This window comes from Macaca nemestrina, chromosome 5 (assembly GCF_043159975.1).
Source record: "Macaca nemestrina isolate mMacNem1 chromosome 5, mMacNem.hap1, whole genome shotgun sequence".
NCBI lineage: Eukaryota > Metazoa > Chordata > Mammalia > Primates > Cercopithecidae > Macaca > Macaca nemestrina.
The window spans coordinates 110,585,081-110,611,390 of NC_092129.1; the positions used below are offsets into that span (position 1 = coordinate 110,585,081).

At 41.1% G+C, this 26,310-nt stretch overlaps 1 protein-coding gene and 1 pseudogene across 8 annotated transcripts in view; both read right to left on the bottom strand.

Annotated features, from left to right (window-relative positions):
* Nucleotides 1-21,474, bottom strand: part of LOC105479432 (SUMO specific peptidase 6) — a 122,050-nt gene extending 100,576 nt beyond the window's left edge. For 5 of the 8 annotated variants that reach the window (XM_071096840.1, XM_071096833.1, XM_071096830.1 and 2 more), the window contains exon 1: nucleotides 16,894-17,021. In XM_071096840.1, coding sequence (XP_070952941.1) covers nucleotides 16,894-16,945 — 52 coding nt within the window. In that variant the 5' untranslated portion in view covers nucleotides 16,946-17,021. Of the gene's footprint in view, nucleotides 1-16,893; nucleotides 17,028-21,449 lie in introns of those variants that run through there. The other 3 variants (XM_071096839.1, XM_071096832.1, XM_071096831.1) reach the window with 2 other exon arrangements.
* A 4,407-nt stretch (nucleotides 21,475-25,881) lies between these two features.
* LOC112426296 (U6 spliceosomal RNA) lies at nucleotides 25,882-25,970 on the bottom strand (annotated as a pseudogene).
* Nucleotides 25,971-26,310: the final 340 nt, after the last annotated feature.

Below are 26,310 nucleotides of genomic sequence, written 5' to 3' on the forward strand. Positions count from 1 at the left end.
AAGTCTTGGATTGGACTCTCGAATACGAAAAAGGCGTTAATGGAATTACTGGTGAAATACAAAATAAAGTTTGTAGTTCAGGTAATAGTAATAATACTATCATACAAATGTTAAATTTCATAGTTATGATAAACATACACTGGCTATATTTGGTGGCAACATTAGTGGAGGCTGAGTAAAAGTTACATAGAAATTCTCTAAACTGGCCAGGCGCAGTGGCTCACGTCTGTAATCCCAGCACTTTGGGAGGTGGAGGTGCAGGCGAGGCGGGCGGATCACCTGAGGTCGGGAGTTTAGACCAGCCTGACCAACATGGAGAAATCCCATCTCTATTAAAAATACAAAATTAGCCGGGCGTGGCGGTGCATGCCTGTAACCCCAGCTACTCAGGAGACTGAGGCAAGAGAATCGCTTGACCCCAGGAGATGGAGGTTGTAGTGAGCCAAGATCACACCATTGCATTCCAGCCTGGGCAACAAGAGTGAAGGTCCATCTCAAAAAAAAAAAAAAAAAAAAAAAAAAAAAAGGAAAGAAATTATCTAAACCATCTTTGAAACTTCTATTAAATGTATTCCAAAATAAAAGGTTTTAAAACACCAAAGGCTGGGTGCAGTGGCTCATGCCTGTACTCTCAGCATTTTGCGAGGCTGAAGTGGGCAGATCATTTTAGCCCAGGAATTTGAGACCAGCCTGGGCAACATGACAAAATCCTGTCTCTACAAAAAAATACAAAAAAACTAGCCTGGCATAGCGGTGCTTGCCTGTAGTACCAGCTACTGAAGAGACTGGGATAGGAGGATTGGACGGAAGATCAATTGAGCCTGGGAGGTTGAGGCCGCAGTGAGCCATGATCACACCACTGCAATCCAGCCTGGGTGACACAGCGGGACAGTCTCAAAAATACATAAATAAAAATTTAAAAACACAATGTAAAATGAACCTATGTTTCAAAAGTCAAAAGAGATGTTATAATATTTACGCACTATAGGAACTAGGGTTCTTTACACAGAGTTTTTTTTGTTTTTTTTTTTTGAGACGGAGTTTGACTCTTGTTGCCCAGGCTGGAGTGCATTGGTGCAATCTCAGCTCACTGCAACCTCTGCCTCCTGGGTTCAAGCAATTCTCCTGCCTCAGCCTCCTGAGTAGCTGGGATTACGGGCGCACGCTACCACGCCCAGCTAATTTTGTCTTTTTAGTACAGACGGGGTTTCACCACGTTGGTCAGGCTGGCCTCGAACTCCTGACCTTGTGATTCACCCGCCTCGGCCTCCCAAAGCACTGGGATTACAGGTGTGTGCCACTGCGCCTGGTTGTTTACACACAATTCTAGCAAACTCAAACATACCCTAATTGATACTAGATTAGAACCTCTGTAGAAGTAATGATTTAAGGAAGGAAAATTACTGAGGAATCTCACATAAAGACAGATATAAACTTTAAATAAAACATTAGCAAATCAAACTCAGTGATATATAACACATTACAATTAGGTAGGGTTTATTCTAAAAAGCAAAAGTAAATGTTTGAAAATCATGAATGTAATTTACAATATCCACTCACAACAAACAAAAACTCTTAGCAGGCAGGGCATGGTGGCTCACACCTGTGATCCCAGCACTTTGGGAGGCTGAGGTGGGTGGATCACTTGAGGTCAGGAGTTTGAGACTAGCCTGGCCAATGTTGCAAAACCCCGTCTCTACTAAAAATACAAAAATTAGCCAGGTGGCGCCTGTAATCCCAGCTACTCGGGAGGCTGAGGCAGGAGAATCGCTTGAACCCAGAAGGCAGAGGTTGACTGAGCTGAGATGGCGCCACTGCACTTCAGCCTGGGCGACACAGCAAGACTCTGTCTCAAAAAAAATGAAACAAAACAAAAAAATCCTCTTGGCAGGATAGGCGAGATAATCCCAGCACTTTGGGAGGCCAAGGTGCGTGAATCACTTGAGATCAGGAGTTCAAGACCAGCTTGGCCAACATGGTGAAACCCTGTTTCTACTAAAAATACAAAAATGAAATGGGTGTGGTGGTGCATGCTTGTAATCCCAGCTAATTGGGAGGCTGAGGCAGAAGAATTGCTTGAACCCGGGAGGTGGAAGTTGCATTGAGCTGAGATCAGGCCACCACTGACTTCTAGCCTGGGTAACAAAGTGTGTGAGACTCTGTCTCAAAACAACAACAACAACAACAAAAAACTTGCAAATCAGGAATAGGAAGGCACTTCCGTAATCTGAAATAGGAATAACTCCCCAAACCTTCAGCCAACATCTAACTCTTCCCCAGCAATAAACTATCAACAAGTCTATTGAAGTACATAGTGAAGGCCAAATTTGGCTGGGTCATGGTTTTGTTTTCTATTGTTGGTGCAGTAAAGGGAGAAAAATCACTAGGGAACCATTATATTAATAACTGGGGGATTCAGGCATGAATCATCAATGGATGCTGAACCGGTGGGTGAAATCTGGTAAGAAACAAGTTATTTACAAGGTTTCAAAATATCTCCCCACACAATATTTATTAATTTCAAAGAGAAAGACAGTGGCTGGGTGCAGTGGCTTGCACCTGTAATCCCAGCACTTTGGGAGCCAAGGCAGGCGGATCCAAGGTCAGGAGTCCGAGACCAGCCTGGCCAATATGGTTATACCCCATCTCTACTAAAAATACGAAAAATTAGCCTGGCGTGGTGGCGCACACCTGTAATCCCAGCTACTCGGGAGGCTGAGACAGGAGAATGGCTTGAACCCGGGAGGCAGAGGTTGCAGTGAGCCAAGATTGCACCATTGCACTCCAGCCTGGGCGACAGAGCCAGACTCCATCTCGAAAAAAAAAAAAAAGGCCGGGCACGGTGGCTCAAGCCTGTAATCCCAGCACTTTGGGAGGCCGAGACGGGCGGATCACGAGGTCAGGAGATCGAGACCATCCTGGCTGACATGGTGAAACCCCGTCTCTACTTTAAAAATACAAAAAACTAGCCGGGCGAGGTGGCGGGCGCCTGTAGTCCCAGCTACTCGGGAGGCTGAGGCAGGAGAATGGCGTGAACCCGGGAGGCGGAGCTTGCAGTGAGCTGAGATCCAGCCACTGCACTCCAGCCTGGGCGGCAGAGCGAGACTCTGTCTCAACAAAAAAAAAAAAAAAAAAAGATAGTAACTTTCAGCAGAAAAATCTGGCGACCACCACCTTAACTAAGTGATCAATTGATCAATTTTCCCAACAACAAGACAAATTGACATCATGGTCCTCTCGATATGACACACTGAGAAAAACAAAAAATCATTTTTATGGCATTCCTTATATTTTTAAAAAATGCATAACCTGACTTGAATCATAAGGAAACATCAGATAAACACAAATTGGCATTAAACTACAAAATAACCATCCTGTTTTCTTAAACAATGTCAAGGTCAAGAAAGACAAAGTCTGAAAAGCTATTTCCATATTAAAGAAGACAAAAGGGACATGACAAATCAATGCAAACATCATTCTGTATCAGATCCTGAACCCAGAATTTTTTCTCTTTTGCTATTAAGGAACATTTTTAGGTCAACTAATGAAAGTGGAAAAATGTTTGTAGATTATAGTAGTGTATCAATGTTAATTTTCTGAGTTTTATAACTACACTGTAGTAATTTAAGAGAATGTATATTTCCTAAACAAAAGCACGGGTAAGTTACACAATAAAGTAATTAGGGTTAAATGAGCAGCATGTCTGAAATTTACTTTCAAAGGGTTTAAAAAAAAAAAAAACTCTAGTGTTTTCATTTTCAGCAGAAAGAAATAAAGGGTATTCAATTAGGAAAAGAGGGAGTCAAATTGTCCCTGTTTGCAGATGACATGATTGTATATTTAGAAAACCCCATTATCTCAGCCCAAAATCTCCTTAAGCTGATAAGCAACTTCAGCAAAGTCTCAGGATACAAAATTAATGTGCAAAAATCACAAGCATTCTTATACACCAGTAACAGACAAACACAGAGCCAAATCATGAATGAACTTTCATTCACAATTGCTTCAAAGAGAATAAAATACCTAGGAATCCAACTTACAAGGGATGTAAAGGACCTCTTCAAGGAGAACTACAAACCACTGCTCAGTGAAATAAAAGAGGACACAAACAAATGGAAGAACATACCATGCTCATGGATAGGAAGAATCAATATCGTGAAAATGGCCATACTGCCCAAGGTAATTTATAGATTCAATGCCATCCCCATCAAGCTACCAATGAGTTTCTTCACAGAATTGGAAAAAACTGCTTTAAAATTCATATGGAACCAAAAAAGAGCCCGCATCTCCAAGACAATCCTAAGTCAAAAGAACAAAGCTGGAGGCATCACGCTACCTGACTTCAAACTATACTACAAGGCTACAGTAACCAAAACAGCATGGTACTGGTACCAAAACAGAGATATAGACCAATGCAACAGAACAGAGTCCTCAGAAATAATACCACACATCTACAGCCATCTGATCTTTCACAAACCTGAGAGAAACAAGAAATGGGGAAAGGATTCCCTATTTAATAAATGGTGCTGGGAAAATTGGCTAGCCATAAGTAGAAAGCTGAAACTGGATCCTTTCCTTACTCCTTATACGAAAATTAATTCAAGATGGATTAGAGACTTAAATGTTAGACCTAATACCATAAAAATCCTAGAGGAAAACCTAGGTAGTACCATTCAGGACATAGGCATGGGCAAAGACTTCATGTCTAAAACACCAAAAGCAACGGCAGCAAAAGCCAAAATTGACAAATGGGATCTCATTAAACTGAAGATCTTCTGCACAGCAAAAGAAACTACCATCAGAGTGAACAGGCAACTTACAGAATGGGAGAAAATTTTTGCAATCTACTCATCTGACAAAGGGCTAATATCCAGAACCTACAAAGAACTCAAACAAATTTACAAGAAAAAAACAAACAACCCCATCAAAAAGTGGGCAAAGGATATGAACAGACATTTCTCAAAAGAAGACATTCATACAGCCAACAGACACATGAAAAAATGCTCATCATCACTGGCCATCAGAGAAATGCAAATCAAAACCACAATGAGATACCATCTCACACCAGTTAGAATGGCGATCATTAAAAAGTCAGGAAACAACAGGTGCTGGAGAGGATGTGGAGAAATAGGAACACTTTTACACTGTTGGTGGGATTGTAAACTAGTTCAACCATTATGGAAAACAGTATGGCGATTCCTCAAGGATCTAGAACTAGATGTACCATATGACCCAGCCATCCCATTACTGGGTATATACCCAAAGGATTATAAATTATGCTGCTATAAAGACACATGCACACGTATGTTTATTGCGGCACTATTCACAATAGCAAAGACTTGGAACCAACCCAAATGTCCATCAGTGACAGATTGGATTAAGAAAATGTGGCACATGTACACCATGGAATACTATGCAGCCATAAAAAAGGATGAGTTTGTGTCCTTTGTAGGGACATGGATGCAGCTGGAAACCATCATTCTTAGCAAACTATCACAAGAACAGAAAACCAAACACCACATGTTCTCACTCATAGGTGGGAACTGAACAATGAGATCCCTTGGACTCAGGAAGGGGAACATCACACACTGGGGCCTATCATGGGGAGGGGGGAGGGGGGAGGGATTGCATTGGGAGTTATACCTGATGTAAATGACGAGTTGATGGGTGCAACACACCAACATGGCACAAGTATACATATGTAACAAACCTGCACGTTATGTACATGTACCCTAGAACTTAAAGTATAATAATAATAAATAAATAAATAAATAACAGCACTTCTACATAAAAAAAAAAAAAACTCTAGTGTTTTCATTTTCATTATCATTTAGTGTTCCACAGTATAAATATAATCGCTTATGTATATATCCTCCATTTGTGGAAATTTAGTTTACATTCACCTTTTTACTGTTACGTACGTTGCTACTATGAACATTTTAGTATGTCTCATATTGCTATTAAGAACTTTTTTTTTTTAAGTTTGTTTCCTTGTGCATGTGTGTTTCTCCAGGGCAGAGGTCACCAGTCTTTTCTGTAAAGGGCCAGATAGTAAATATCTTACACTGTGTAGTACACACAGTCTCTGTCAGTTACTCAACCTTGCCATTTCAATGACAAGGCCGGGATAATGCAAGCAGGTATTGCTATGTTGCAATAAAACTTTATTTAAGGGCAGTGACATTTGAATTTCATGTAATTTTCATGTGTCATAAAACATTCTTCTTTTGACTTTTTCCCTCCAGTCATTAAAAATATAAAAGCCATTCTGAGCTCATGAGCCTCTTAAAAACAGAACGCTGGCCAAATTTGGCTGGGTCATAGTTTTCTTTTCCTTTTTTTTTTTGAAGATAGAATCTCGCTCTGTCACCCAGACTGGAGTGCAGGGCACAATCTTGGCTCACTGCAACCTCTACATCCTGGGTTCAAGTGACTCTCGTGCCTCGGTCTCCCAAGTAGCTGGGATTACAGGCATGTGCCATGATGCCCAGCTGATCTTTGTATTTTTAGTAGTGAGGGGGTTCTCACCATGTTGCCCAGGCTGGTTTTGAACTCCTGGCCTCAAGTGATCTGCCCACTTTGGCCTCCCAAACTGCTAGGATTACAGACGTGAGCCACCAAGCCCGGCCTGGGGCATAGTTTTCTGATACCTGACCTAGGATATCCCTTAGCAATGGAATGAAATTGCTACATCCTCAGGGATGTGCAATTTCAAGTTCAATAGGTGTTGCCAAATTGATCTCCAAAGTGGTTTCAGTAGCCGTTTTTAAGTTTTCCCGTTTCTATGCATCATCTCCCACTGTAGTGATGTTTTAATTTCTGATAGTCTCATAGGGTTATCAGACAGCTTACACCTATAATCCTAGCGTTTTGGGTGGCTAAGGCAAGAGGATTGCTTGAGGCCAGAAGTCGAGACCAGCTTGAGCAGCATAGTAACATTCTGTCTCTACAAAAATAAAAAAATCAGCTGGCTGTGGTGGCACATGCCTGTAGTCCCAGCTACTCAGGTGGCTGAGGCAGGAGGACCCCTTGAGCCCAGGAGTTGGAGACTGCAGTGAGCCATAAGTGCACCACAATTATGAATATGAGAAAAACTCGTAAGAAAAATGTAACTGAGAAATATAAATGCAGCAAAAGAAAATACAGAGAGAATTAAATGTGAAAGTTAGGAAAGCAATTTTATGTGGTTTTGTAGGCTACAGCCCAAGTTGTTCTCAAGAACTATCAAGATTTTCCAAAGCCTTGAGTCACCATGTTACAAGTCTGAGTACCCTGCTGCAGAGGCCATCTAAAGAGGTCTTTAGACTGCAGACATAGAACTTCCCAACCAAATCACACAAACCACCACCAAATCATCCCTGCAGATGCTACATGAAGAAGAAAAATCACCTAGTTAAGCCTTTCTCAAGTCCCTGATCTTCAAAACCTGTATCTTTTGGTACAGAAGACAAACCAATAGATCACTACTATCTTCAAGATAAAGTCTTAAAATATTATATTTCTGGATGTCATATTAAATTAGACCCCTCTGTGAGCTACCAAAACTAAAATATTCTTTCCCTTAGGACCCCAGCTTCACTAGGCTATCTATTTCTATGTACCTTTCAGCAGGATGCTAGCATAGTCAGTTCAGTTCATTAGTGAGGCAGCAGTTTAGTGCTACAGGTGTTGCCAGAAACTCCTTAGCTTTCTATGGAATGAAAAAGTCTAGCAATGATACCTATTCCAAAGTGGTGCAGTTGGTGCTACCTTTACACAGAATACACAATCTCTTAAAAATACACGTATCTCAAGGTGAAGCACACAAACTTAGAAGCCAGAAACTAAACTGAGAAATGACTGCATGAGATAAGTAGTTCCAAATGTTCCTTATGCTCTAAGTGAGAGGATCATCAAAGTGTCAGGGAATTCAGGATTCTGTAAGACAGACCAATGACATTTGAGGAACACTCTAACTCTCAAAGTGCAAACACATAATTCAAGAAGATGGACAGTTTCATAAAAAGCTTACATTAACAGAGACTCAAGAAACAAGTGAAGTCTGTAAATGGTGAAAGCAAAGGAGACTGAGGAGCTGATATCCAAACTTGTGAAGGAGAAGCAGATAAACAGCCTCAGATTTATTTGCTATTATGATTTACTAAATCATTCTTTGATATCTCCTGTGGTTAAAAAATGAAAACCAACCTGGGCTGAAAGCAGAAGATCAAATGCCAAAATGTTTGGAATCCCACTTCATTCAAATAGTGACCACTGGGGTTATGAAGAAAAAGAAGTTATTGGTTTCCACAGAAGTAGAGTCAGCAGGGGTCATGGTAGTTAAGAAGTAGTACCTTTATCTTGTCTCCAGAATTTAGTGCTAGATTCATAAGTAGGAGGTTATGAGGGTACAAAGTTTGTAGATTTTTGAATATACGAAACAACAAGGTTACTAAACAGTTTAAATTCTCCAAGCCTAGGAGAATTTCTAGTTCCTCATTGTCCACTCTTTATCAAAAATGAAAAGTGAATTTACCATCTTTTGGATGCCAGCACTTTGTTATTTTTTTCTCCCATTCTGTTTCAAAGACTGTAATGCAGTGAATTTGGGAGGGGGAAAAAACACATCTTCAAAAAGTATAAAATGTGTTTGAAATAGCAAGTCCTCTCTCACCCCACCCCCAAACAAAACAAACAAAAACAACCTCCAAAGGCAAGATCAGAACATGGCTGTTGTCATACTACTCCAGGCTAGTTCAGATGGCTTCAAATTAGCTGTTGTTAAACTAGGACAAGGCAGAGTGTCCAAACATCCCAGTGTGCCTGGTACTATCCCAATTTTAGCACTGAAAGCCCCATATACTCTGAAGATGATAGGTCCTAAGTTTTCCCAATGGATGCAGAAGATTCTGGGAAGCACAAAACCCAAAGGTAGACAAAAAAATTAGGGGCCAAAAGCAACCCTATTTTTAGTGTCAAACGGATATGGCACAGATTATCTATCACTTTAATTTTAGCCATTGTTTATTACCTGATGATGGCAACCATCATTTGCAGTTCACAATAATGGATTATCCATTGTTGCATCATTCTAAGTAATATGACTTAGGTATGCAATTTAAGTGTACTGTAACTGTGAGCATTAACAGTCTGTGACTTAGTGGATTAACTGGCACTTTGTATCAAGATACTGTTTTATTTTTAATATCGTGAATAGTATGACCATTTCTAAGAGCTTAAGTCATGAAAATGATAGTATGACCCAGGCATCACTAAGTGAAAGAAAAAACAAAAGGAAAGAAAAATTTCTAACATTCTTCCTCTTTTGTGCATACTTATGCTTGCCTAGTTTCAGAAATTCCTGAATCCATTCCCAATCAACTAAAAATTAAACTAAGGCCAGGTGCAGTGGCTCACACTTCTAATCCCAGCACTTTGGGAGGCTGAAGTGGATGGATCACTTGAGGTCAGGAGTTTGAGACCAGCCTGGACAACATGGAGAAACCCCAGTTCTACAAAAAATAGAAAAATTAGTCAGGCATGGTTGTACGTGCCTGTAATCCCAGCTACCAGGGAGGCTGAGGAAGGAGAATTGCTTGAATCTGGAAGGAAGGCGGAGGTTGCAGTGAGCTGAGATGGTGCCACCACACTACAGCCTGGGCAACGGAGCCAAGACTCCGTCTCAAAAAACAAAACAAAACAAAACACTAAACTAATGACTGTTTCTGTTGCTATTTATATCTTTGAAATAAATTACTAATTAAGTTGCCAATTTTATTTTGTCTTTCTTTAGCTTCCCAAACTGTCCAAAAGTTGGATTTTCGGTTTCTTAAGAATTGTCATTTAAAATACTATATGACTGCTGAAAAATACTATGACTGTTGAAAGAATGGGGAAAAAATACCAGGTAGGTATGGGAGACAAAAGATGGCTGTATAGATTAAGATAGCTGCAAATAATTTGCCATTCTTCCCACTGAAGGGTGGAATCTACTCCCTCTCTCCTTCAATCAGGGCCAGCTCTGTGTTGTTTTGGCCAATACAATATGGAAGAAGTAACACTAAATTTCCGAAGCTGGGCCGCAAGAGATTTGTGGCTTTCCGTTTTTGCCTTCTTAAAAGTGCTGCTTCATCAATAAATAATACTTCTCCATAATAACTTATTATTTTTCCTTCTCTTGTTCGGTTGCCCCTTCCTTTAGGGGGAGGTACAGGAAAAAGAGGTAAGAGTAAGAACAGGGAAGCAAACTGATGAGGAAGGGGGGAGAAAGAGACAGGAAGGAAATGCTGAAGAAAGCTGAAGCTATTAAGTCGGTCCCAGGCTACAGTCTGACTTTCCCAATAACTTAAGCTGTGCCACACAACCCTTCTATACCTCAAGTTCCTCAAATATTCAACATACTTTTCTAATAGCAACAGGAATACTCAACTTATGAAAGTCTAGCCATACAAAGTATGTAATTTCATTCTCTTTCCTCTCTCATTACAACACTGGTCAAAATCGTTTACTATCTAGAAAAAGGTAGTCAGTGAAAGAAAAACAATGCAAACTAAAATTCAAATAGAAGACAAGCAAGGAAAGGAAGCTGTTTTTCTTTTCTCTATCTGCTAATAAAATAAACAATATAAAGTTACACGGAGTGCTTATTATATGCCTGGAATTGCTTTAAGTAATATATATTACCTCAATCCTTATGGCAATCTTAAGGTAACTACAATTATTATTTTTTAACGACAATTATTATCTTTGTTTTACAGCTGAGAAAACACAAAGAGGTTAAGTAATCTATCCAAGATCACATAGCTAACAAGTAGTAGAGCCAGATGTTGAACCTCAGCATTCTGACTTTTGAATTCATATTCTCAATGCATTTCTACTGAAAATCACTTTCTTTTCTCCTTCCTCTCTTTCTCCCCCCTTTCTTCTCTTTCCTCTTCCTTCTTCCTCCCTCCCTCTCTTTTTTTCTTTCTTTCTTCTCAGCTCTGTAACCCAGGCTGAAGTGCAGTGTCATGAACTGCAGGCCTCAACCTCCTGGGGTCGAGCAACAAGCAATATTCCCACCTCAGCCTCCTAAATTGCTGGGACTTTGGGTGCATGCTGTGACATCCGGCTAATTTTTGTATTTTTTGTAGAGGTGGGGCCTCGCTATGTTGCCTAGGCTGGTCTTGAACTCCTGGGCTCAAGCAATCCTCCTGTCTTGGCCTCCCAAAGTGTTATCTCAGGATAACAGGTATGACCCACTGCACTTTGTCTGAAAATCACTTTCATTCCAAGTGAGGTTCTACTTTACTATTTCAAGTACATGAACTCACATGATAAACAATTTATCACTTTAACTGGCATGAAATCAGGAAATAAACATACTTAAGTAAGGAGTAAATAAGGAATGACACCATGATGTAGTTTCCAAAAGTAATGCAATCAAAAGAAAAAGAGGTGTATTCCCCTAAGTAGGCAGAAACTAAAAACCCTGTTCATATGCCATAGAATGCCAATCGTTTAGGAGAAACTGTGCTCTAGTTCAACAGACAGTGTGAGGTATTTAGGTCTCCAGTAAAACTGGCAAACCGATTGGGTTGTGCACTGAGTTTATGTATAACATAAAAGACTGGCTAAAGGGAAATGGAAAACACTTTTCATTTGGAGACAGAAACATTTTTGTTGGTATCTGTAGAGAACAACATTGCATGCAACAGTTTAGCATCACTCTTTTCAACCTAGTAGAGAAGGTCCATAAAGGAAGACAGGCTGAAAGGAAAAGGAAAACAAACTAAAGTAGTAATATATGTATATTAGAAAGGAAAGGCAGAAAAAAGTTACTTCAGGAAAAACAGGAGAAAATATAGGAGAAGGAATTCACTTGGTCAAAAAAAAAAAAAAAAAAAAAGGAAAAGAAAACCAGATAAGAAAAAGTGCAATACAAAAATGAAGAAATGAGAGAGTAAGTAGACTTGTTAGAGCCCCCAGAGTGAAAAAAAGAGGAGGCAGAATATCAAAAGAAAGTTTATAAGACAAGCTAGCTACCATCAATCACCTTTGTCCTATGTTCCAATCATCTCCTAACTGGGTAATCTTTTACCCCCTCTCTGAAGCATTCTCCATGTAGCAGCTAATGACTCTTTTGGGGGGGGCAGCAGGGTCTCGCTCTGTTTCCCAGGTGGGAATGCAGGGGTACGATCATGGCTCACTGCAGCCTCGCCCTCCTGGGTTCAAGAATCCTCCCACACCATTTTTTAATTTTTTTGTACAGACATGGGCTCACTATGTTGCTCAGACTGGTCTCAAACTCCTGGGCTCAAGCAATCCTCTCACCTCGGCCTCCCAAAATGCTGGGATTACAGGCATGAGCCACCATGCCCGGCTGTTGACCTTGTTTGAAACAAATGATGTCACCTCTAGTATCATCTTGCATCACTCTCCTGACACCATATTGTCCTCCCTTAAGTTCCCCAAACATGCCATGCTCCGCTATTTTATTCCCTCTGCCTAGAAAGCGCTGCCTCCCCACCTTCTGTTCTCTAATATCCACTTCAAACCACCCTGATTAGATCCTATTCTCATGATTTCAGGTTAAGTGTCCCTTATCCAAAATGCTTGAAACTAGAAGAAATGTTTCAGATTTCAGAGTTTATTTTTCCTGGATTTTGGAATATTTGCAAATTATATTATCCCAACCGAGCATCCCAAATCCAAAAATCTGAATTGATTCAATGAGCATTTCTTAGGAGGGTCATGTTGGCATTCAAAAAGTTTCAAATTCTGGAGCATTTCGGATTTCTAAATTTGGGATGTTCAACTTGTATAAACAACCTACCATTGCTGTACTTGTCAGTTGTAATTTTACATTTAAGAGTATTATTATTATTTTTTACTTTCCACACTAGACTGAACACTCTATGAAAAAAACACGGTTTCTTCTCTCTCACTGTTATGCCTCTCAGTGCAGCGCCATTGCCTACAACACAGCAGGTGTTCAATAAATATCTGTTGACTGAATAAATGAATACAGGGGAGCAACCTGCCAAAACTGTCTATCATAAGTGGAAAAGGGGTATGAGCAACAGTTAGTGAAGAGAAGTGAAAGAAACAAGTCAAAGAGGGGAGAGGAGAGTAAAAAAATTTAACACGTGACTTAACAAAATCCATACAATTTTAGTGTGTTTTTGCATGAATAAAATAAAGAATGCAGCCAGTACGTCTCCTTTTCCCTAGAGAAGCTATAAAAAGAAATGGAATTAGAATCTCAGTAGTTATAAAGATGTAAAACATACTTTAGAGCAAAAATGTCAAACAGGCATCTCAAATTTAATATGACCAGTGTTGTTAATTTCCTTCTCATTCTTCTATCAGTCTACTCCATCTCAGTAAACGGCAGCAACACCAATACCTCAAGCTAAACAAAACCTTTTGATTCCTCTTATTCTGATACTCAGTGTACAATTCATCAAGTCCTGAAGCTCTACATCCAAAGATATCCTGAACCTATCAACTTCTTTCCCAATCTCCATTGACATCATGCTAATTGAAGACCTGACCACTTCTATCTTGACTACTACAATATTATGCTAATTTATTGCCTTGCTTTTAATCTTGTCCCGTTTTAATTCATTCCACAGAGAGCAGCCAAAGTGATTTTTTTAAAAAAGATAAACCATATCATTACACCCCCTTGCCCCAAACTCTTCAACAGCTTCCAGCTACTGAGAAAGATATAAAAATTATTCATGATCCTGCATGAAAGATCTCCTGCCTCTCATACCACTCTCTCCTTTGCTTTCTACATTTCAGCCTTTTTGCTTATCAAATGGTACCATATATTACCTCTGAATCTTTACACATATCCCCTCTGCCATATTTTAAAGTGTCTCTTAGTTAAGGTGTTTACTTAAGTGTAACCTCCTCAGGGATGCCTTTCCTGACTTCAATGCTATGTAAAATGGCTTCCCCATCACTGCTGTTTATGTCTTCCAGTGTTCATCACACTGTTTATCATCTGGTTTATTTCATTAACAACAAACATGTTTCAGGTGCAAGACATATGATGATGAAAAGATAAAGTTATTACTTTTTCACAGTTTATTACAGAGATATGCTTTCACAGAACCTAAGATAGAAGACTAAATAAAGGCAGAGTCCTTGACTCTCGTATGCACTGTTGTATTCACCGTGGTACACTGCCTGGTACAGTAGGATGCTGTAAATGTGATGAGTGAATGAAAACCTAGTTTAGTTTTTCAAGGAGTCGACTGGAAAGTAAATAAAGCGTAATATGTAGATGTCTTAATATTAAATCCTAGGAGCCTATGTATGGGGAAATATTTTGAACATCTATAAACCTGATAATGTAGAATATATGGCAAATTATGGTGGAATATTTTATTTTTATTATTATTATTATTTGAGACGTAGTTCCACTCGTTGCCCAGGCTGGAGTGCCAATGGTGCGATCTTGGCTCACTGCAACCTCCAGCTCTCGGGTTCAGGCGATTCTCCTGCCTCAGCCTTCTGAGCAGCTGGGATTACAGGCGCGCCACACCACCCCAGGCTAATTTCTGGTTTTTTTTAAGCAGAGACGGGGTTTCACCATGTCAGCAAGGCTGGTGTCAAACTCCTGACCTCAGGTGATCCGTCCACCTCGGCCTCCCAAAGTGTTGGTATTAGAGGCGTGAGCCACCACGCCTCGCTGAAATATTTTATTATTATTAAAAGTGTAAGACACCAAAAGAATCATGGGAAATTAAGCAGAAAACATAAGTAGTATTAAATACAATTCGTTTATTTGGAAAGATTCAATATAGTATATGAAAATGTGTTATGAGGAACTAAAATTGCTCCTTTCCCTTACGCTTTTTTTTTTTGGAGACAGAATCTCGCTCTGTTGCCCTGGCTGGAGTGCAGTGGCGCGATCACTGAAACCTCTGCCTCCCGTTTTCAAACGATTCTCCTGCCTCAGCCTCCACAGTAGCTGGGACTACAGGCGCACGCCAACCACGCACGGCTAATTTTCGTTATTTTCAGTAGAGAGGGGTTTCGCATGTTGGCCAGGCTGGTCACCAATTCCTGGCCTCAAGTGATCCGCCTGCCTCGGCCTCCCAAAGCGCTGTGTGTGATTAAAGGTGTGCGCCACCGCGCTCAAAACCCTTATGCTTATGCTCTAAAGAAGTTACCATTTGCTTGCTTTATGAAAATGCTTAAGACATGGTGAAACTCGAATGTATCACACCTGTACACTCAAAGACCTTTAGATTAGAATAAACTAAAAGCAGTAGTTTGAAACTCACATTAACTCTACATCTGTGGCTTTATTTGTACTTTTTTAAATCCTCCCTATGTTCATCCAATTAGAATTTTAACTCAATCAGGCCTACAGAAGCTGGAAATCTAGGATAGCAGAAAAGTATAATCATCTGCATACTGAAGATAATAAGCACGAGTAAGCCATCTTTTGTCTCCGATTTCAAAACAAAAACAACACACATAGCACTACCTGTAACACAAGCTGCACCCTCAGCCTCTTGACAGGTACCCATTCTGCAAACTGGAATGGAGGTAATATGAAATGAACCCAGAAAAACTCAGAAGCTTTTCTTACTCTTACTAGGAAATCTCCTGTAAAGTTCTCATCACTTTCAGATAAAGCCTGGCTTGTACGGTAAGATTTTTTTTTCACTTCACTATACTCAAGAAAAAAGAATTAAGAAAAATTACCTCTATTATTCACTAGTCTTTCACTAGACTAATATTGAATACCTATGGTGTTCCAGGTACTGTTCGAGGTGCTGTTAACAAAGCAGTACCAAGGCATTCCCATTCCTCAACACCCTCCTATAGAACCTATTTAGGGGTTTTCTTAATTTTAAGTTAAATCGTACTTTCTTGATTCAGTAATGTTTCCGAAACATACTAAAAAAAGTTATTTTTTGAAGTAAAGCTTATGACATATTGCAATGAAAATCATCTTTGCAAAATTATCCAAAGAGTAGTTAATTCTTTTTAACAAAACGAGTCTGTGAGCAGCAGAGACTCATTTTGATAAACATATTTATAAACTCAATCACTAAACACTGAACCCATAGTCAAATTAAGTAATATAGACACTTCTTGGTCTACAATTACAATAACATTTAGCTCTATTTTGGGGGTCCTTATATATTCATAGGCCAAAAAATCAATATTGCTCCCCATTACCACCTTCCCCAACAAAAACGTACAGCTTTTCTTGAGACTAGCTTAGTCTACTTACAGCAAACGTTTAACTTTCCCTCACGAGTAACTAAAACACTCAAATTGTGTCAATGAGCTTTAGTTACGGCCCCAAAATTGATACTGTAAACCTTACTCTTTTTCCAGATAATTTTATAGAATGTTTTTATAAAAACACATTCCGAAAGAATATCAGACAAGGCCAGGCCTAATCGGAAGGCTGGCTGCAAAAGCAAGCCTGAAACTCTGAGAAACAGACCAGAGGGTATAAAACACACCTCAATGAAACTGTCTGTCCCCTCCCTACTTAGATTGGTCCCCAATTGCACCCAACCTTAGCAATTTGAAACTTTTCATGAACACCAAACAAGACGTGAATGCTGGCTGCTCTCATCCTTAGGCCACCACCCCAAAATTTTTTTAAATGTCAAAGACTTCAGCGCGCACTCTCAAAGGACGCCCACCAACTCTGGCTCGCGGCTCAATCCACCCGCGCCCCCTGGGCCGAACCGGCTCGCAGCCGAGCCCCTCGCCTGGGCGGACTCGAACCAAGCGCGCTCGCAGCACACTCCCTCTCCGTCATCGCTCATCCCTCGTACTTCACCGCCCCCCAAACCCACCCAGCGCAGATAACTGAATACCCGGGGTTCTGGGGGCCACGTTTTCCAGTATACCCTCTTCTCTCTCCGTCAAGAGCAGAAATAGACGTACCTTCCAGAAAAGTAATCTCCCCGGCGCTGCTGCCGCTCTTGCCGGCCGCCATCTTCCTCCTCCCACGCCGCCTCCTTCTTAATCCATGGCCCACACCGCCGCCGTGCTCGCCGGGATGAGGGGCCGCGCCGGAGGAGGGTAGACGCCGCAGGGTTGCGGGCCTCGGGCTCAGCCGTCAGGCGGGCGGCGCTCCCACGTTCAGATGGGCCTACACAAAAGCAGGCCAGGCGCGCCCGGGCCTGTCCGCGGGCTGGCGGGCAGCGAGGCCCGCGGCCCGAGCTTCTCAGGCCCCTCGGGGGGAACGCGAGCGGCGACGACGACGACGGCGCTTCCCGGGCCCGGTTCCTCTCGGCCCACGACTCCCCATCCACCGCCCACCTAGGCTGCCTGAGAAACTTCCCCCGGCCGTGGGTTCCCAAGAAAGGAGGATGAAAGCGAGCACACAAACACGCCTCCCTTCGTCCCAGGCCGTAAAATGGCCGCACCGCCGCGCCGGAGCGGCGAGGTCTCCGCGACCGTCAGGCGCTTCCAGGCCCCCAACTCGTTCTGCAGCCGCCGCCGCTACGGCCGTCCGCCCACCCCGCCCAGGCGTGAATGCATCAGCGGAGGCCTTTGCGACTGTTCATGTGGACAGGGGTGGGTCTCCTCTGCCACCGCCTCGCGTCGGTCGCCACAGCAGCTCCAGCCGCCGCCGCTGCCGCTCCTCCCCCACGGGCGCTGGAGCTGCCGCCCGGCTCCCGCCCCCGCCCCGACGCCGCCGCCCCCAGCGCTGCTCCCCCTCAGCAGCCCGGACTCGGCTCGCCCGCAGAGCTGGCTGCCGCGCCACACCGAGCCCTGACTTGTGGGCGCCCGCCGCCCGGGCTTTCGGCAGGGTCGGCCTTTCACGGCGCAGGTTCGGCCTAGACACGTTACATCCAAAATCCCCACAGCTCGGGGCCCCCTGGCAGACCTGGCGTGTGCGCTTCTGCGCCAGGCCGGTGATGGGTTTGTTCCTCTGACACCACAGATGCCTAAGAAATGTGAAAATGTCATTTCTTGAGGAGGCCTTAGAATTTAAACTACAGCCACCTGAAGAGAAAAGGTAGTGAGGTACTGGAATCACATGTTTGGTAAATGATTCGTGGTCTACATTTATTTTTCAAGAAGTTTTCAAAATAACTTAGGGAAGATCGTACCAGTCAGCTTTAAATGGCAGTGTTTTTTTTGTTTGTTTGTTTGTTTTTTAAAGAAGTCCCTTGTCATTTACGTGCCTGAGACTTAAAAAAACCATACCCTACCTTACAAGTGAGGCTTTTTTTTTTTTTTTAACTTCTTTTCCTTTAAAAATTTTTTCATATTAAAAAACTACATTCTCATTCAAGGAAATATGGAAAGCACAGAAAACGATTATACTGTTTCACGACTGAAACTCAACTCCTTTACGTTTGTACTCCTCTGATAGCATTTTTCTTGTCTTTCAGTATCGTTCTTTAAAAAACAAAAATGAGGAAAAATCTATGCTAAATGTCAATGAAAAGTCAACAGCAATTAAAATGATGCAGAAAACCGGTATGATTAAGTGCAGTCTTTGGGGAATGGACTGTTCTAATTCAGTTGTCCTATTAACGAAGGCCTATGCAGAAAGGCTTATTGTTTTAAACGTCCTTTAAAATCTTTTTCCTAATGCGAACCAATAATCTTTCCTGATTGGCAAGAGTAGTGTAATGAATATAATTTATTTTTGTTGCCTGAGGTTATTGCATGATCCTGTTGTGATGTTCTATGACATCGTCTGTGCCAATGACAGTATAATACTGAGATGTGTAGGTAATAGGCAAATGTGAGTAACTGGCCATTTGTACAGACTTCAACATGTAGTTTTTTAAAAAATCTTTCAGGCTGGGCGCGGTGGCTCACGCTTGTAATCGCAGCACTTTGGAAGGCCCAGGCGGGTGAATCACCTGAGGTCCGGGGGTGTTAGAGACCAGCCTGACCAACATGGAGAAACCCCGTCTCTACTAAAAGTACAAAATTAGCTGGACGTTGTGGCGCATGCCTGTAATCCCAGCTACTCGGGAGGCTGAGGCAGGAGAACTGCTTGAACCCGGGAGGCGGAGATTGCAGTGAGCCGAGATCTTACCATTGCACTCCAGCCTGGGCAACAGAGCTAGACTCCCTAAAAAAAAAAAAAAAAAAAAAAAAAAACTTTCAGCAGCTTGATTCCATTTGGAGAAACTGTTTTTTTAATTAAAAATAAATCTTTGCTTTTAAAATGCATATATGCTGGCTTTGAAAATGGAGGAAGGTGCCAGGAGTCAAGGAATGTGTGTGGCCTCTGGAAGCTGGAAAAGGCAAGAAAATCAATTCTCCTCAGGAGTCTCCGGAAAGGAAAACTGACACTTTGACTTTAGCTCAATCAGAAAGGTATTGGACTTCTGACCCTACAGAACTATCAGAAAAGGTTTGTGTTAAATTGCTAAATTAGTGGTAATTACCATGTGTTACAGCAACACATGCAATGGGAAACAAGGTAAAATGTGTAGAAGATTTTTTTTTTTCCCCGAGATGGAGTTTTACTCTTGTCGCCCAGGCTGGAGTGCAATGGCGTGATCTCGGCCCACAGCAACCTCCGCCTCCCAGGTTCAAGCTATTCTCCTGCTTCAGCCTCCCGAGTAGCTGGGATTACAGGCGCCTGCCACCACGCCCAGCTAATCCACGCCCAGCTAATTTTTGTATTTTCGGTAGAGACGGGGTTTCACCACATTGGCCAGGCTGGTCTCGAACTCCTGACCTCAGGTGATCCACCTGCCTCGGCCTCCCAAAGTGCTGGGATTACAGGCGTGGGCGACCGCGCCTGACCCTTTCCTGGTTGTCTTAGCCTAGTGAATAGCATTGTCATTCATTCATGTCATTCACGAATTTCTGGTTTCACAAGCCAAAAAACTAGGAATCACTCATCTCCCTTTCTCGCTCCCTCTCTCTCCTACTCCCCTCTCTTTTAAATCAAATCTCCTTCCTGATTATCTCTTGAATCTATTCATTTTTTCCAGTTCCAGTGTGTCCCCACCAATCTTAGCCACTATAATCTTTCAGCTATACTACAATAATAGCTTCAAACAGGTTATTTCTTATTCTCTCTACCCCTCTTCTAATCCATTTCTCACACAAAAGCCACAATAATCTTTTAAAAAATTAATTATTATTGTTGAGACAAGGTCTGGCTCTCTGACTCAAGCTGGAGTGCAGTGGTGCAATCTCGGTTCACTGTAACTTCTGCCTCCCAGGCTCAGGTGATCCTCCTACCTCAGTCTCCCAAGTAGATGTGACTACAGGTGTGCACCATCATGCCTAGCTAATTTTTTTTTTGTATTTTTTATAGAGACAGGGTTTTACCGTGTCACCCAGGCTGGTCTTGAACTCATGAGTTCAAGTGATCCACCCACGTTGACCTTCCAAGGTGCTGGGATTACAGGTGTGAGCCACCGTGCCTGACCTCTTTTTTTTTTAATGTAAACCAGATCAAAGCACTTTACCGTTTAAAACCACTCAAAGATTTACCTTTGCTCTTAGGATAAAGTCCTAAATCCCAGGCCCTTCCCTACCTACCTCACTAACCTCGTCTTGCAGCATTCTCATCTTCTTCATTAAGCTCCAGCCATTTTCAATTTTTCAGTTTCTCTTTTCTACATTGGAGCCTTTGGACATGTTTTACCCTCCATCTGCAATGCACTTTTTGTCTGAATAGAATCCTTCACCAATAGATATTAATACATATCTGCTTAATGAGTAAATAATACAATAGATCAAAAATAATTTTTTCCCAAGGAAAATTTAGGATGATAGGATCGTAGAACCCAGCTCCTTAAAGACTATGTAATACAATCTTCTCAGATGTTCAGAAAATGTCTATGCCCCAAATAACATTGTGGTAGAAATCAAGGAAAGATACTCTAAAAGGGACCAGCAATCGGGCTGTGAACCTAGGGTTTGGATTTGAAGATTATGATGTTGAAATAACCTAAGTTGCTCTGAGGGGTCTGGGAATTGACAAAAGGAAGATTTGAGTTGGTTATAGACACATAACAAAGTTTTCTCTCTGTGTATGTTATCCCTAAGGCTGCAAATTCTTTTGTATCATAGCTGATGTTTCCTCTATTTTAGCCAAATTTAAAGTGCTGTATATAAAACTACTTGGATAAACTGACCCATAGTCTATACTGGTAGAGCTTAATAATGATTAATAAAATAGCAACTTTTAATATTTTAATTTAATATTTTAATATTTCTTTGAAAACATAGTTATCAAATCCCATTCTTCTAAACACCACACTGAGACATGCAGTATATAGTTAATCCACAACTAAGTACAAGTTTCAGGAGACAATAGCAGGTTCTGCAATTAGTGACTGGTTGATGGTTTTTCAAGGGCTAAATGTATTTGTGCCCGATGAAACGAGGAGCATTATATGAAAATAGTATATCCATTTCTGTTATAAGGATACAAGTTTCTGTTCTAACATTATCCTATTTCACTTTCAACTTGCTGATTATCTTATTATTGTTTGTTTTAATCTTACCATATTTCATGCTTATTTGTAATTTCCAGTTCTTCTCTTTAGTCAATGATTTCTATCCCTGTTCCATGTTGCAGATTTTTTCCTAGGGTTTTAGCAGGTTGTTTATCAGCCATTTTAATGCTTACAATTTTAAACTTTTGATTAAATGAATCTCAAAACTAATCTTTTAAAAATTGTGAGTATATCCTCAAAATAGCACACATTTCTTACACATAGTCAGTTCCTACCAGGCACCTTCAGTGTCAACATTTATAAGTGAACAGGGAAGTTTTCAGGTGACTAGCACTGCATTATGACTTTCCTGGGCCCTAAGCACTATGACTTCATGGGGCCCTTCCTCCATAGGAAATATATCAAACTTTTTTTAGCAAGAGTTTAAATGCTATATATAAAACTACATTTAAAATTTTTAAATCAGTTAATTTTACAACTACTTTGGTATAAAGATAAAATATAATCCAGATTGGATTTGTTGTTATATACTTATTATCATTATGTTCATTTTTTTCTTTTGATTAAAAAAATTAAAACATTTTTCTAAGACCTTTAAAATGTCATGGGCCCTTGGCACTGTGCCTCTTGTGCCTAGCAGATAAATTGGTCCTGCAGATGACTACTAGATCCCTTCATGTTCATTAATGGAATTGATCACAGGGAAATCATTTCTAGCCGATCTCTGAGGCAGTAGTTCTCAAACTTTAACATGCATTAAAAATCAACTAAAGAGCTTATAAAGCAGTTTCCTGGGCCCTATCCCAGACCATCTGATTACATAGGTCTGGGTAGGATCCATGAATTTGCATTTCTAATAAGCTCAAAGATGGTGCTGATCTGAGAACCACACTTTCAGGATAATATAGCTATTTATGTAAAGGCAGTACTCTCTATATGATTTGGTAGGTATACTATCCAGATCTCCTAACCAATATTTACCGAACATCTACTGTCATTCTTCTTTTTTTTTTTTTGAGACGGAGTCTCAGTCTGTCACCCAGGCTGGAGTGCATTGGCACGATTTCAGCTCAGTGCAAGCTCCGCCTCCCGGGTTCTTGCCATTCTCCTGCCTCAGCCTTCCAAGTAGCTGGGACTACAGGCACCCACCACGACACCTGGCAATTTTTTTTTTGTATTTTTAGTAGAGATGGGGTTTCACTGTGTTAGCCAAGATGGTCTTGAACTCCTAACCTCATGATCCGCCCGCCTTGGCCTCCCAAAGTGCTGGGATTACAGGAGTGAGCCACTGCACCAGGCTATTCCTATTTTATAAGTGAAAATAGACTTAAAGTTCAAATGACCTTGCCAAGGTGACTCAGCTAGAAAACTGTAGACCTAGGATTTGAGCTGAAGTCCATTTAGACTCCAAGGTTCATGGTCTCCGATTGTCATTATAATGTGGTAACGACAGGTAGAATATAATCCGTGGACCTAGAAGCAAACATTTAAACTTGAAATAATGCATAAAAGTGGTACTTTCATAGATCATCATTATTGTATTGTCCTTATTTATTTGAGTCTGTTGAAGGCTGCTTTCTTTCTTGGTATTTATTCTTCACTTCTTAACTCCAGTTAATAACAGCAAAAGGAATGCAGTAATGGCATGTAACACAGTTTTCTGAAAGTGCTATTCTGTTCTTTTTTTTTTTTTTTTTTGAGACAGAGTCTCACTGTGTGGCCCAGGCTGGAGTTCGGTGGCGCAATCTTGGCTCACAGCAACCTCTACCTCCTGGGTTCAAGCAATTCTTCTGCCTCAGCCTCCCAAGTAGCTGGGACTACAGGTGTACACACCACACCCGGCTAATGTTTGTATTTTTAATAGAGACAGGCTGGTCTTGAACTCCTGACCTCAGGTGATCTGCCCGCCTCGGCCTCCCAAAGTGCTGAGATTACAGGCCTGAGCCACTGCGCCCAGCCCGAAAGTGCTATTCTTTAAAGCTGACTCCAAACTAAATCTGATTAGAATTTTGTGTTTTTCATTAACTTCACTTTGCAAACTGAACTGCCTCATTACTTCTGCAGGTTGACAAACTTTAGTCTTCAGAACACACACAAAAAAGGATTAAATAGCACTCTGAGCTTTGGACTTTAAACGCCTTTGCCTTAGGAGATTAAAAGACTCATTTTATAACTAGCTTCCTTATCTATTCTTCTAAATATAATTTTATTATAAATACATACATGTGAGATAATTACTTTATCTTTCTCCCTAATTTGTGTGTGTACATATTTGTAAGTTTCTTACTGCTTTTCTTTCTCTGATTCTTTTATTTCTGAAGAACATAGTCTAATACAAATGTTGGCTATTTTCTAAAGTCATATTTTTCAAGAAGATGCTTTGATGACCTCAAAGTTTGCCAAACCGTTGTTCACCACCCCAGTGTAAAGGGGCCACAATGTTTTCAGCAATCACACAAATGTTAAGTATAGGACAAATATATATATATGCACATATATGTATATTTTTAGTAGAGATGGGGTTTTGCCAGGTTGGCCAGGCTGGTCTCCAACTCCTGACCTCAAGTGATCAACCCACCTCAGCCTCCCAAAATGCTGGGATTACAGGCCTGAGCCACCATGCCCAGCCAAGTATGGAAAGATATATTATCAGGATAGAGAAATTATCAAATACACCATGGAACATCTTTTTGGCAGAATGCTTTGCAGCTATTTAAGCCAGTGAAGTAGATCCATTAGTACTGAAAAAGTTGTGGATATAAGGATGTATTTTTGGTAAAGAAGGTTAAAAAGAAAAGGATAATTTTGTACAAGAAAGAATCTTGTATGGTAAATTTTTATCCTAATGTCAAATGACTGGTTAATAAAGAGAAGTATAAGACAAAGCAGAAAATTCAAGCACGTCATCAGTGGTCTGAATAAGGTTGTGATAAGGTTTGTGAAAGCGAACTTTATGAGAGGAATTTTGTTTATGATTAAGTTGGCTATAATTAGAAGGCAATTGTTTATGAGTCTTTCTAAAATTGAGCTTTAATATTAAAAATACACTAATACAAAACTAAACAAATTTGGTCCCCTATGTTAGAACAACAGGATTTTTAAAAATTATTCATTTGCTCTTAATAAAATTACCAGAGGTTTTGATTCTGAAATCTGTTTCTTTAACAGCCATCCTCTAAACTGCTAACAGTTTGTATTTCTGCCACATTTCTTCCTGAGATCTATTTAGTTTCCCAAGTTTTAGGTTGGAGATGCTGTCTTTGTTTTTGTTTTTGTTTTTTCTTTTCTTTTCTTTTCTTTTCTTTTTTGAGACAGAGTCTTGCTCTGTCACCCAGGCTGGAGCGCAGTGACACAATCTCGGCTCACTGCAACCTCCGCCTCCCAGGTTCAAGTGATTCCCCTGCCTCAGCCTCTGGAGTATCTGGGATTGCAGGCATCCTCCACCACGCCCAGCAAATTTTTTATATTGTAGAGACAAGGTTTCACCATATTGGTTAGGGTGGTCTTGAACTCCTGTCCTCAGGTGATCCACCCACCTTGGCCTCCCAAGGTGCTGGAATTACAGGCGTGAGCCACCGTGCCTGGCCTGATGCTATCTTTTTCATTAAGACTAATAATTTTATTTCTCAAGGTAAAATTTTTCCTTTTTGTAACTTCTCAGATTTGTATTTTAGAAGTTCAACCAACTTTTTTTTTTTTTTTTTCAGATGGAGTCTCACTCTGTCACCCAGGCTGGAGTGCAATGGCGGGATCTTGGCTCACTGCAACCTCTGCCTCCCAGATTCAAGCAGTCTTCCTGTCTCAGCCTCCTGAGTAGCTGGGACTACAGGTGCGTGCCACCACACACGGCTAATTTTTGTATTTTTAGTAGAGACGGGGTTTTGCCATGTTGGCCAGGCTGGTCTCAAACTCCTGGCCTCGAGTGATCGGCCCACCTTGGCCTCCCAAAGTGCTGGAATTACAGGTGTAAGCCACCACGCCTGGCCTTTTTTTTTTTTTTTGAGACAAGTTCTCACTCTGCCACCCAGGCTGGAGTGACAGCTCACTGCAGCCTTGACCTTGCATGCTCAAGCAATTCTTCCACCTCAGCTTCCCGAGTAGCTAGGACTACAGGTGTGTGCCACTATATCCAGCTAATTTTTGTAAAGACAGGGTCTCCTATACTCTCCAGGCTGGTTTCGAACTCCTGGGCTCAGTGATCCACCTGCCTTGGCCTCTCAAAGTGCTGGGATTACAGGTATGGGCCACATGTTCAGCCTAGAAGTTCAATGTTAACTTAAGGAAAAAAAGTTCAACTTTTGCTGTACCTTGTTGCATGTGATTTGCAGGTCATACATCATTGCCCTTTGTTCTTTCTTCCTTTGAAGAGGTGTATCTTTTTTCTTGGCTGAGGTGATAACTCTCTCCTTCAATCTTTTCATCAATTTCTATAACTTTTTTTTCTTCCAACTCTACTATTACAGTTGATGCTCAAATTTTTAAAAAATTATTGTTTTTTAACAGCTTATGGCCATGCTAATCTTCTCTGTATCATTCCAACTTTAGTATATGTGCTGCCAAAGCAAGCACTGAAATATTTATCTTAAAGGCTTAGAAACACAGTGTATTCCTTCAGTATACCCAATTCTGTACACTTGGCTTTTACTGATGTGCCTAAATTGTTCCGTGTAATCAGGACACTTCCTATGTTGTTAGTGAGAGCCATGTATTCCCCCACTCAAGGTATTAGTTTTCTTGTTTACATTGCTGTATAATGTAATGCATATTCTTAACCCTAGATACATTCTTCCTGTGCCTGATTAAATTCAAGTACCCTTTTCATCAGGATTGACTTCCAGATTATCTAAATGGGCTTCCCATAAGGAGAAGCAATCACGCTACAAGAGATTTTTCTTGTAGCGTGTTCTGG